Here is a 12,831-nt window from a genome sequence, read left to right on the forward strand (position 1 = left end):
TCATTAAATGATCCATAGATACAACATAGGTGTGACTCACAGCTCAGTGAGGAAATATTCCCAAATACTTTGAGCTCTTCGAATGACAGATGCCACTTATTAATGTTATTTTTCAGCGGTTATTGTCTCCGTCCTGGCATGTTTTGTGAAAAAACAGACTTCCTTGATTCTCTGTATAACTCCCTGACCCTTCTGGAGTTCACATTGGACTCCTTGCCCTTGACCAGCTATGCACCTAGGAGCTAAACTTATCCCTAGAGGTGAGTGCTTCACCCTTCTCTTCCTGCAGGATAGAGTTCTCAGGAAGGAGCAGAGACAGCTAACCGAAAAGGGAGGGTGGGCTTCTGTACAAGGCCTATTAAGCTACACTCTAAAAATTTCACACAAAGGCAACTTCTAATTGTAAAGAAAATTCTAACTAAAATTAATGGCCTAGAGCATCTTATTCATTAAAGGCACCACCTGTGGACCCACTAAGACACTCCAAATGTTGCAGTATCTGATGGACTGTGCCCACTACAGCGGAATGGAACTTTTTTAAAAAATTAAGAGAGGTAATATAAACTTGGAATTGTGACTCCCACTCCCCCACCCCCGCTTAAAATTTCCTTGGATAAATTTCTTAACCACCCCGAGCTTCATTTCTTTGTTCAAAAAAATGAAGATTCTACTCTCTCATGAAAATAATGGCCAAAAATTGTTTTAAAATGCCTTCTTTTGCTAAGAACTTCAACAAATTTTCCTCCCATTTACAGCTCTAAACTGTTGGATTCCTAATTATGAAAGCAGTTCATCAGACATAAGAACAATTTTCCGCAGATGTAATCGGTTTTCAATTAAACTAGTAACAGAAATTTTAAACTTTCAGACTTTTAAAAAATCCAGAAAGATGTTTTCACTTGAGATGTGGGTTCTAAGCTCCAATTGGTTGTCTTAATTGTTTGTTTTAGTTTTCCAAGAGTTGTGTCCATATCTTATTTTGGCTCTTCATTCATGGTGATACAAGGTGGCTATTTCCCATGCTGGTCTATGGTTCAAGTGTTTAGGAGAGTTAACAGCTCATTGACACTAAATTAACATTAATGAATGCTGCTGATAAATATGCGAAAATGAGTCATACGAAATCATACTTAGTCAATATAATAGTAATGTCTTAAGGCATATTTTTATCTAATCATATTTTAATCTAATCATCTAATCATGGAATAGCTCCATACCCAGGAACTCACAGACTAATGTGAAAGACAAAAAAGTAAGCAAGTTCTGCACTAAAATGTTAAAAGCTATAACTGACATAAGCAGCAAATGCTAAAAAACACTAAGTGCTCAAAAAACAAAACGAAACAAAAAAAACACATAAGAGATTTGAGAAGAGGAATGAGGACAGAGGAAAGTCAGAGGAGACTTCCATAGTTCAGTCACTCCTAAGTTGAGCCTTTGAAACAAGTAATTGCATTAATAATAATAATAATACAACCATGAACAAGGCATTGCACCTATGCAATAAAATGATGCATTTTTACAAGCATCATCTCATTTGTCTTTGTCCCAATTCAGATAGAATCTCTATTTAACAGACAAGGAAACAAAGACTTTAAAAGATTACATAGCAAGTATGCAGTTGTTCCAAATTATTTTGATGAACTACCCAGAGAAGCAAGAATTGGGACACATTCAGATTTTCCCTAACTCATTCACCAAGCCCAAGTAAAGTGAGCTTGTATTACTACCCACTTTTAAAAATGCAGGAGGTGGAGAAAAGGAAAGGAAATGCCTCATCATCACTAGCCTTTCCCATATCAACTCACCCCCATACCCTGCCAGGACCTTAGGACAGAATATTTTCAGTCTGAACAACATTTCCAGGACAGATGTCTGGGAGGTTGGTCATGTTTCATTTATTCAAAAGAAAACGTTCGAATCCATATAACACATTCAACATCTTAACCTAAACTTTTTCAGAACGACTCTCACCCTACTTTTTCCAAAGGTGACATAGGAACAATATTCCTTTGGAATTCCCCTAAGTGGCGCAGGTAGGATTTGAACCCAGGTCTGTTTAAATCTAGAGTCTTTCATAAAAATCCATTATAAAAGCATTGTTTTTATAACATCACAGCCAACTTTTAATCTGCATATACATTATCCCAGTGCCTTAATTTCTCAATTTCTTTTCACAGACTCTGTCTTCCAAGACTTCACTCCATTTGTGTCTACTTCTCCTCCTCCACTAGACACACAGCCCTTGATTTGCCCATCACAGAATTATTAACAAACACCAACTGCCAAGCATTATATTGAGGGGTGGGAAAGGAAATTACATATGAGCAGATGTTGTTTGGTGAAATTTTTAAATGCAAAACTAAATAATGTATTGTTTATGGGTAATACAAATACGGAAAAATACTTTAAAAATCAATGAATGATAAACACACAATTCGAGATGGTGGTTTCATGGAGAAGGGGAGTACATGGGGCAAAAAGGAAATAAGATTAGGAGAGAGATTTATATGACAAGTGTTAAAATTTACAGGGAATGTTCTAGTTTTTAAGGTAAATGGTGACTACACAGATGTTATTTAGCTATTCTTGATATTATCAATATTAATTTATATGTATGAAAATTTTTCATCATTTTTAAAGCAAGCCCACCATTGCTCACTTCAAGAAAAATGTTGATATTCATCCTTTACATCAAAATATTTTTGCACATTAAAGCTTACATGTCATTGTCTTGAAGGACATCTACCCATATGGACACCAGGGTAAAATCTCCTCTAAAAAAGCTGCTGTGACTTTGAGTAGATAAAATCCAGTGAAGATTCCTGGGTCTAACTGAAATCAATACTAATTATTGCAAGAAGGTTGGCTGATTCATTGGCCCATTTCCAAGGCCAAATTCCAAAAGGGGAATAAGAAGTTTTAGAGGCAACCATCAACAACAGGCCAAATGACACCTTTGATTTTTGTTTTGTTTTATTTTGTTTACTAGACTCAGTCAGCCATCTGTGGAAAATTATTCTGGAAACACAGCCATTATTTTATCCAGCTTTTTGTTCTATGGCTTTAATAAATTAATGAGGTGTTAACCAAATTCACACGTGAGAGACTACAACAAATTCACAGGTCTAAGGATTTGGACCAGCCCTGGGTATCATTGTAATCTCTCCAAGTGCATCTTTCCTTCTTTTCCTGGAATGTATTAGTATGCAAAACTAGGTAAAGTATATCAAATCATACAAATGCTAAAAGAAAAACTTCTCTATGACTTGAAGACTAAGAGTGCCTCATTAGGTATATCAATAATTTTTATCACCTGCACATAATAAACATGTCATCTTTACCACAAGTTTCTAAGAGAGAAAGATTTTTAAAGGAGGGGGAGAGGGAACAAGAGAAAATCAAGAATTCTAACCAAGAATCTTACAGAAGAGGAAAGATGAGCTTGTTTCAATTCTATCAAGATCCAGAAAGCAGTGAAATTGCCTAATCATCCATGGAGATTACATGAATGTATGAAACAAAACAAAATAAATACATGGTCTTTCTTGGCTAAAGCAATGTGATTTGATCTGACTGGGGAACAGAGTTCTCAAATCATGCCAGTCAATTTCTATTTAGTTCTAACGAACCCTTCCACCCTCATGAAGACTATTTCCCTCCCTGTCCCACAGCTCTCCTAAGGGATAGACTTTCTTCCTCATGTTGGAAAATAACTTTCTCACCAAATGCTCCTTCAATAATACACTGATAATTTCTTTCTTACTGTTTGTGCATTTATTTTAACACATACTACTATCATCAAGACATGATGTCTCTTGGACCATACAATGTGAAATTTATAGATCAATTTGCATGGCAGAATTGCCCATCATAATCATTGTTAGCATCAATAAATCATCTTGAACGCTGTATGAGTTTCAAGAAGTAAGATAAGAAAGAGAGAAAACTTTGGTCAAGGATTCAAAATTAAGTGTTCATGCATATCACAGCTGCTCTTTATAAAGTCAGGTCACAAAATAGACATCTACCAATAAATCAGCCATAAAGGATGTGTTAACACACATTGCTAGGAATTCTTTAAATATGATGCAGGAAACATGCAGACAATCTGTAGGTATTTTTCTGAGTCATGGTATAGAGTCACCAGCTGGTGACCTGGAAGGAAGAAAATCCATTTTCTATTTGATCCAAAGTAGCATAACCTGAGAGCAGAAACCCTACACCTCAGAACAAAGGACTCAAGTGTGAATCCTTGGCTCTGCCCCTTCCTAACTTGAAGCAACTTACTTGCCTACTGTGAGGCTATTTCCCCATCTGAAAAAGAGAGAAAATAACCCTATATCACAGGGTTATTGAGGATTAAATGAACCAATATATGTAGGATCCTGATAGAAAGTTGATGCTCAAGGGGCACCTGGGTGGCTCAGTCAGTTAAGTGTCAGACTTCAGCTCAGGTCTTGATCTCACCATCAGTGAGTTTGAGGCCCACATCCAGTTCTGTGCTGACAGCTCAGAACCTGGAGCCTGCTTCGGATTCTGTGTCTCCTTCCCTCTCTGCCCCTCCCCAATTTGTGTTCTGACTCATTCTTTCTCTCAAAAATAAATAAACATTAAAACATTTTTTTAAATAAAGTAGATGTTAAAAATGGTGATTATCATCTCTGGGGTTTGTTTTGCTTACCCACCCAGCCCTCCAACCTCCAATGTCATTTTCAAATTGCCCCCAAACTCCCTTACCATAGTGGTCAGGAGTCCTTCAATCACAAACAACAGATATCCAGTGTAAATTAGCTTAAGCAAAAAGAGAATATAGAGGTTTTGAGAAACTGAATATAGAAACAGACAATGGCCAGACCATATATAAAAAGAGAACTCTTATCCACAATCTCTGTAGCAACCACCCCAGGAAGTCAAACAACAACCCTCATGGCCATTGGCTCAAAATATTCAAGATTTGGTCAGTAACTTCCCGCTTCTCTAATTTTTGACCCTGCTTCCAACTTAGGACCAACGAGACAAAGTGAAGTATGGCTCCCCAACCAATCACACAGGATGTCCCATACCAACAACCTCCAATTAGGACATACCTGAAGCCTTTACATTTTCCAATATAAAGCCTTCCCACTGCTCTGACTGTCCTTGAGTCTCTGGCAAGCAACAGTGATGAAGGCTGACCCCTTCACCAAAGCAAGCTCTAAATAAATAGGCTTTTCTTGTTCTCATTTGAGTGGTCTTTGTTTATTTTCACAATTTGGAAATGATGGGAGGACGAATGGATGGCACAGTTGGATGCAACAGTGGATATGATGTGTCCCTGTCTGTCTCACTCAGTCTCTCTCTCTCTCTCACTGTTGCTTGCCTTAGCCTTCCTCGAGGTATCTTCTCCTCTCTGGAGTCAGGCTTCTTCTTTTGTGCAAGTAGACAAAATACCAGGCTTACATGCTAACCCTTAGGAACCAGAGCAGAAAAAAATCTTTCCTCTCTTAACTTTTCCCACTGGAAATATCCTCACTGCCAGTGATATTGTGGCCACCCCCCCCCCTCCTCCAGTCTGAATCCTGGCTTCAGCAGGATAACAGAAGAAGCACAGAGCTCCTGCTCCTAGAGAGCCAGTTCCTTCCCCAGCCCCAGCACTACCTGTCTTACCCCTACAGCCTGGTCAAGGCTCTGGTTAAGGTCACCAATGACCTCAATGTTTCCAACACTAGTGTTAATTTATTTACATTCTTACATGATCCAAACTGACTGACCTTACCCTAGGAAACCACAGCTGATAATCTTGCTCCTTACTTCTTTAAGAAACTAAAAGCAATCAACAGAAAACTGCCTCATTTCCCTATCAGTAATTTTACCAACCTAGCCTCATCTGTACCATATACTCTGCCTCATGTAAATGACAAAAGACGAACTGTCCCCGACCCTAAGTCCAAACCCTCCACTTGATACTATTCCCATCCCCTCTTACCTTCTGAAGGTCTTCGCCATTACAGTTATTCCCTCTGTGTCCTACCTCTTCAGTTTTCCCTTTGCTATAGGATCATTCCACCAGCATATATGTGTGATGTAATATTTCTTATTAAAAAGCAAAACAATACAAAAAGCAAAACAAAACCAAAACGTTCCCCTAACCCCACATCCATCATCCAACTATTACTCCATTTCTCTGCTCCCTGCAAGATTACTTACACTTCCTCTCCTCTTCTTCGACCCACTCTGTCTCTTTCAACCAAGTCTAATGTGACTTTTAATCTCTACTCTCCACTAAAACTGCTCTTGTCAAAGCCAAAAACCTTCACCATGCCAGATCCAATGTCAGCGCAGTCCTCAATTTTCATGACCTGTAGCATCATTTGCACAGTGAATCCCTCACACCTTTTTAATTTTTTTAACATGTTTTTCATCAAATCTATGCTCTCCAGCTTTCTTCCTAGCTCAGACCTTTTCCTCTTCTTCCAGCCCACCTTGTAGAGCTAAATGATGCTCCAGGACTCCTTATTTGGCCTCCTTTCCAATTCATGGAGACTAATTATCTACATGATCTCTGATCCATCCAGTTCTGTCATTGGATGCCATCTACTCAGATGATGTCTACCTTTTCCTCTGAGCTCTGAACTTATACATCCACATGTCTACTTATATATCCAGTTCTCTACTTAATATTTCCTTTTGGATGTGTAACAGACATCCTTAAATTTAATATGACTCAAACTGACCTTCTGATTGTGTTCACTTAGACTGACACAAGGCTTCCCTCATTTCATTTGATGACTCAGTCTAGATTCCATGCCAAATCTCAAATGAAGGAGAGTGTTATTACCAGAAAGGAGATGGAAAAGCCTGCAGGCCAAGACAAATTAATCATTTCCATACCCCACTACATAACCCAGTCCTCAACTATCCTTGCTACTAAGCAGAGAACTTAGTTAGCCTCCTATTCTACTGGGAAAAGTAACGTATGCACCAACCTTTACTCCTGCCTTCTAGTTCAAAGTGAGCTTTCCATCTGTGCCCTTAGTTCTGTTCCTTCACTTTTCCTCATTTGTGGTGCTCTATTGATAATCCTCTTTCCCTGCACTTCAGCATTTTCCTCAGTGGGCCTTCCTTCCATTCTTCCCAGGGACTGCCTAAAATTTCATCCTGGAATAGCTGAGATATATTGGTCCAATTTTCTCATGAATGAGCTTAGAAAACTAAATAACCCTTAATTTTTTAATTTTATAGTAAATATTAGAAATATTTAACTCGAATAGAAACAGGTAGAAATAATCAACTTAAAATAGTGACAAAGTAAAAAATGTATGTGGAAAACTTCTAACAGATTTTTTTTTTTACTTAGGTATAGTTGACACACAATATTATATTAGTTTTAGATGTATGACATAGTGGTTCAACTTCTCTCTGTATTACACTACGCTCACCACAGTGTAGCTACCATCGGTCATCATATATCACTTTTACAATATCATTGACTATATTCCCTATGCTGTACCTTTTATTCCTGTGACATATTCATCCCATAAGTGGAAGCCTTAAAAGATTTTTTTAAACCTTATCTAAGAATTACATTTTGCTGTAAACCTAAAATTATCCTATGAAAAATAATCAAAATCATATGAAACTAACCACAACTAAAATATGACATGGTAAAAATTAAGTTTGACAGACAAATCAACCCTTCTTGACTAAATGTGAATCTGCAATATTTCACTGAGTAAATTAGGCCTGGTTGACATAGTTACCACAAAATATAATACAACAACTACACAACTATAAGCTGGCAAACTGTCCTTGTGAATTTTCCATGCAAAAGAATTGCTCTGAAGGAAAATAATTTTGGTAAAATAATAACAAAAATAGATAGTAATGGATTACTTTAACTATCTTGAAAATTGATGGAGGTATTAAGTTGGCTTTATGGAATTAGCTCCATATGATATGCTGTCAATTTTATCAAAGTGGAGATGACACTATTTTAAATGTTACATTCACAAATATAGAGAGGGAACATCCACAGAGTCAAGTTAGCAGGGTAAAACCATCCATTTGATTGGAACTACAGGACTGAAATATCCTTCCTAACCAGGTAGAGTTTGTACATCTTCCAGATCAGCCTCCTGCTTTGCTAACATTTTTGCAAGCAACCTTGTACTGAAATTACTACCAGAATGTAAGCCCCTCCAGGGAAAAGTTGTTGTTTTACCCACCTTTGTATCCACAGTGCCTAATAAAGCACCTAACACTTAAATGCTCCATGAGTGTCCAACAAAAATGAATACCTGAGAACAGGGCTTATCAAATTTAATGTACATCAGGCTTCTGGATATTAGATCTGGTATCTCTGAGATTCTTTTGGTTTCTAGTTGTTTGTTATCTTGTGGGTTATAAATTCCTGCTAAAGTGGCAAATATCACATGATCCAAGCAAGAGTAAGAAGGGTGAGCAGTGACACATGCAACTGTCCCTTTTATAGGGAAAGCAAAAGCATCCCAAACAATTGTGCCATAGAATTTCACTGATGTCTCCTAGGTAGAGCTGTGTGTATGACCATCCTTCACTGCAAGGTCGACTGCAAGAGCAAATGTTAGCTTTTCTTGCCTTTCTGGTGAAAAGGGTAAGAGAAGAAGGATTGAGAAGGATTGTTGATTTAACCACACAAGAATGTCTGCCATACCGCAATCTCAACAATTCCTCATCTACCCAGTTCCCCAAAGAATGAAAACAACAAGAGCAGCTCACCCTCCTACAGCACGTACTATGCGCCAAGGACGATTCTAAATGCAAATGTTTGGCACCTATTAATTTATTTAATCTTCACGACAACTCTGAGATTCTACTATCTCTATTTTATAGGTGAAGAAACTGAGGCACATATAGAGTAAGTAGCTCCCCAAAGTCACTCATCTGGTGAGCAGCAGAGTCAAACTCACACGGTTCGGCTTCGGAGTTTATGTTCTTAACCCCTACAGTTCATGGATTCAAAAATAAACGAATGGTAAGTGAGCCCCTAAGTAGTCACTGTCCAACACGGCAGTTGTCAGCTTTTATTGCACCATACAATGTCACCCAGTAAAATATACCTCCAAATACCTACCTTTATTTTTCAATCTCTCTTTGGAATGCAGCCCCAAGATGGAGTAACACTATTAATATGCATTAAAATTCAAAACTTGTCCTGTTGCCTGGTTTATTTTGGGTCTGGTTATTTTTCATCATACACCTTGGCACGTGAACCCTGTCCAAACTGTAGGTCTGAAAGGAAAGTCTTGCAAATGAGGTCCCAAAACAACAGTAGACATGTCCTTATTATAGACCTGTCTTCCAAAATGGAGGATATATTCAAATTTCAGTAACACCAGGCCCCTGAGGTACCTCTAACAACTACAGATATTTATTCTAACTAGGATGTGTTCAGGAAGTTCAAATGTTCAAATGACTTCTCCCTGGAGATGTGCATGTAGCAATGAAAATAAGAAGGGGAAAATGATAAAAATAAGATTTACCTCCTTTGGAGAGTCTGAGTTTTCCCTCCCCAAATCACAGCTAAATGAGGTTATCTCTGAATTATTTCTCTCATGGAAATTTTAATATTAAAAACCAGGAAGGCATGCCATTTTTTTCAGTTGTGAAGATGAAGGGTTGTATACATTTTTAAATTAAAAGTAACTTTTTTCTTCTCCATGGGGCCCAGTGTGCAATGGCTGCAAACAGCAGCCTCCTTGGTAGTGTATGCAGCCTGTTGATTGTACAGGTTGCCCTAATGGACCTTGGAGACAGTTTTTTCCAGTAGACATTGAGGTTTGGCCTCACTCTTTCTCCAGTCTAGGCTCCAGACAGGTATGTGGGGTGCCTTTGGAAAGCCCCAGGGCACAGTGGCCAGGGTCCACATTGGCCAAGTCATCATGTCCATCCGTCCCAAGTTGCAAAACAAGGAGCATGTGATTGAGGCCCTACATAGGGCCAAGTTCAAGTTCCCTGGCCACCAGAAAATCCACATTTCCAAGAAGTGGGGCTTTACTAAGTTTAATGCAGACAAATTTGAAGACATGGTGGCTGAAAAGCGGTTCATCCCAGACGGCTATGGGGTCAAATACATCCCTAATCGTGGCCCCTTGGACAAATGGCAGGCTCTGCACTCATGAGAACCTCAGCACTGCCCTTCCCCATTCATGCCCACCAATAAATGCTGCTTCCTGTCAGAAAAATAAATAACTTTGTTCTTTTTCTTACAACAAAAGTAATGTATATTCATCATAGAAAGCCTAACGTAAAATAAAAGAGAAGAGAATTTTTAAAACTCACAATCACATCATCCATAGATAACCACTGTTGATATCTTGGTATATGATATATTCCCATATATAAATGGAATGCAATAAACCCCAGATGGTTTCTTATTAGGCTCTAGATTCACAATTAATGTAATTAGACCAAATCAGGGTCAATTCTTTGCTTCCAGGCAGTGGCACTGGATACTCAACCTGAGGAAGCAAAGGAGGTATTGAATTGGAGGCAGAGAGCTGGTAGGAAGATAATCAGAGCAAAAAAGGGGACAAAACGTACTGAATTCCAGGCAAGGATCCATAATCAGAGACCAGACTCAAGAGAGGCAGGGCCAATCCCAGGTATACACAGAGAACCAGTGACATCTGATCTAGGACAGGGCAAGAGTAAAACTTTGGAAGTATGTTACAAACATAGTGATAGCATCAGATAGAGATATGGATCATGTCAAGAATTGCAGCTGATAAGCAGAAATGAACAACAGAATGGGACTTAGCCCTGAGACACGTAGCACCAAGGCATTAAATGACCTATTGTCAACTTTCTGTGGCACACAGCAAAGGGACCTACGCAGCAAAACCAGGAGTGGAGTGGGGTGAGAGTATCTCAGAGAAACATTAAAAAGGGACATTCACAGGGACGCCTGGGTGGCTTTGTCAGTTAAGTGGAGAACTCTTGATTTCAGCTCAGGTCATATTCTCACAGTCATGAGATCAAGCCCCATGTTGGGCTCAATATGGAGCATGGAACCTGCTTGGGATTCTCTCTCTTCCTCGCTCTCTGCCCCTCCCCCACTCACACTCACGCTTCCTCATTCTCTCTCTCTCTCTCTCTCTCTCTCTCTCTCTCTCTCTCTCTCAAAATAAATAAATAAAATTCACAAAAAAGACACGACAAAAGGGAAATGTGGGTCACTTGTGTTTCAGGGAGTGTGAAGTGGCTAGCCCTTCCACTTCTAGGTATGGGACAATCAAAGCTATTTCTAAACCCTGTTCGGTTGCCCTTTGTTGGTTCTGAGAGAAGAGCAGAGCAGAAAAACATGGCATTCATCCTGAACAGAGGAAAAACTGAGACCATCTGATGTGGGTTAGTGGATAACAGCATCCAGACCATCTTCATGACTGCACTGAATGTGACAGTGGCAGTATTGTTATGTGGCATATTCTGATCACGGAAGTAGAATGTATACTGATTCATCATTTATCATGCTGCCTAGAATCTATGTCAGGTAAATTTGGCAAAATGCCATTACAGGCACACAGTATGCATATTCATCAGCCATGTCAATATGGAAGACTGATGAGCTGAACGTACTGGAACCAGCAAGAATAGCCCCCTTCCTCCTCTAATGCCTTATCAGTGCCTTCTATCAACATCACTGTTCTTGCTGCAAAGAAGAATGTTTAAAGGGTCCATATCCATCATCTCAGAGCAAGTAATGAAGGATAGAGATGGAATTAAGAGGTTAGTAATAAATTAATAACTGACACAAATGCTCTTCAGAGGTCTATAGAATCTGAGTCTCTTTTTTTTATTTATCTTTCTGTTTGTTACTGTTGCTGCTATTATTATTTTAATGAAAACCACTCTATGCCTACAAAGATTTCTGTTGCTAAACATTTTTTTCAGGCACATTTCACAACCACCAGAACAGTAGTATCATCTCTAGCTCCTGAAATTTCACTATATTTCATCCTGAGGTATACAGACTCCATTCACTTCTTAATGCTTCCACCACTACTACCCTGGTCCAAGGTCTGAATTACTGTGGTAGCCTACTGATTTCCCTGCTTCTACCCTTATGAATTTGTCCCTACAAACTATCCTCAACACAACAGCCAGTGGGATCCTCTTAAATATTTAAATCAGTTTGGGGCTCCTGGGTGGCTCAGTCAGTTAAGTGTCAGACTCTTGGTTTGGGCTCAGGTCATGATCTCATGGTTCATGGGTTCAAGCCCCACAGTGAGCTCCTCACTGGCAGCACAAAGGCTGCTTGGGATTCTCTGTCTCTCTTTCTCTCTCTCTCTCTCTCTCTCTCTCTCTGTCCCTCCCCTGTTTGAGTTCTCTCTCTTGCTTTCTCAAAATAAATAAATAAACATTTTAAAAACCTAGATCAATTTAAGTCACTCATCTCCTCAAAATCCTTCCATGACTCTCAATACTGTTCAGAGTAAAACCCAAAGTCTCAGAAAGGCCAACTATGGCCCTACAATGATCTTCCCTGACCCCACTAGAGTGTATCTCTGAGAGGGTAGGGATTTTTGTCAGTTTTATTTATTGCCATATTGCTCATACCTAGAACAATGCCTGGCACACAGAATATATATTTGTTAAATAAACAAATGCCTCACACCTAGAACTGCCTCACCTCTGAACTTGATTTTTGTGACATAATACATTTCTTCATTGATGGAACCCAGCTTGAACAAGGATATCATGTTATTTGTAGCCAACCAACTCCTAATTGGTAAAATACACTACTCTATCTAATCCCAGGAAATCAGCCCAGTAGAACTTATTAGATACTACTGCTTTCTGGAAGAAGGA

At 39.0% G+C, this 12,831-nt stretch overlaps 1 protein-coding gene and 1 non-coding gene across 2 annotated transcripts; both read left to right on the forward strand.

Annotated features, from left to right (window-relative positions):
• The first annotated feature begins 9,643 nt into the window (after nucleotides 1-9,643).
• LOC131489926 (small nucleolar RNA SNORA70) lies at nucleotides 9,644-9,779 on the forward strand. The gene has a single exon (XR_009250828.1). It is a non-coding gene; the product is annotated as a small nucleolar RNA SNORA70 (small nucleolar RNA).
• A 60-nt stretch (nucleotides 9,780-9,839) lies between these two features.
• LOC131512768 (large ribosomal subunit protein uL16-like) lies at nucleotides 9,840-10,212 on the forward strand. The gene has a single exon (XM_058731897.1). The coding sequence runs from the start codon at nucleotides 9,840-9,842 to the stop codon at nucleotides 10,140-10,142; it is 303 nt and encodes a 100-aa protein (XP_058587880.1). The 3' UTR covers nucleotides 10,143-10,212.
• Nucleotides 10,213-12,831: the final 2,619 nt, after the last annotated feature.

The sequence above is a fragment of the Neofelis nebulosa genome, chromosome 1, assembly GCF_028018385.1.
Source record: "Neofelis nebulosa isolate mNeoNeb1 chromosome 1, mNeoNeb1.pri, whole genome shotgun sequence".
Lineage (NCBI taxonomy): Eukaryota > Metazoa > Chordata > Mammalia > Carnivora > Felidae > Neofelis > Neofelis nebulosa.

Excerpts from the sequence above, each read along its gene's own strand:
- LOC131512768 (XM_058731897.1), top strand. The coding sequence starts at position 9,840 with ATGTGGGGTGCCTTTGGAAAGCCCCAGGGCACAGTGGCCAGGGTCCAC.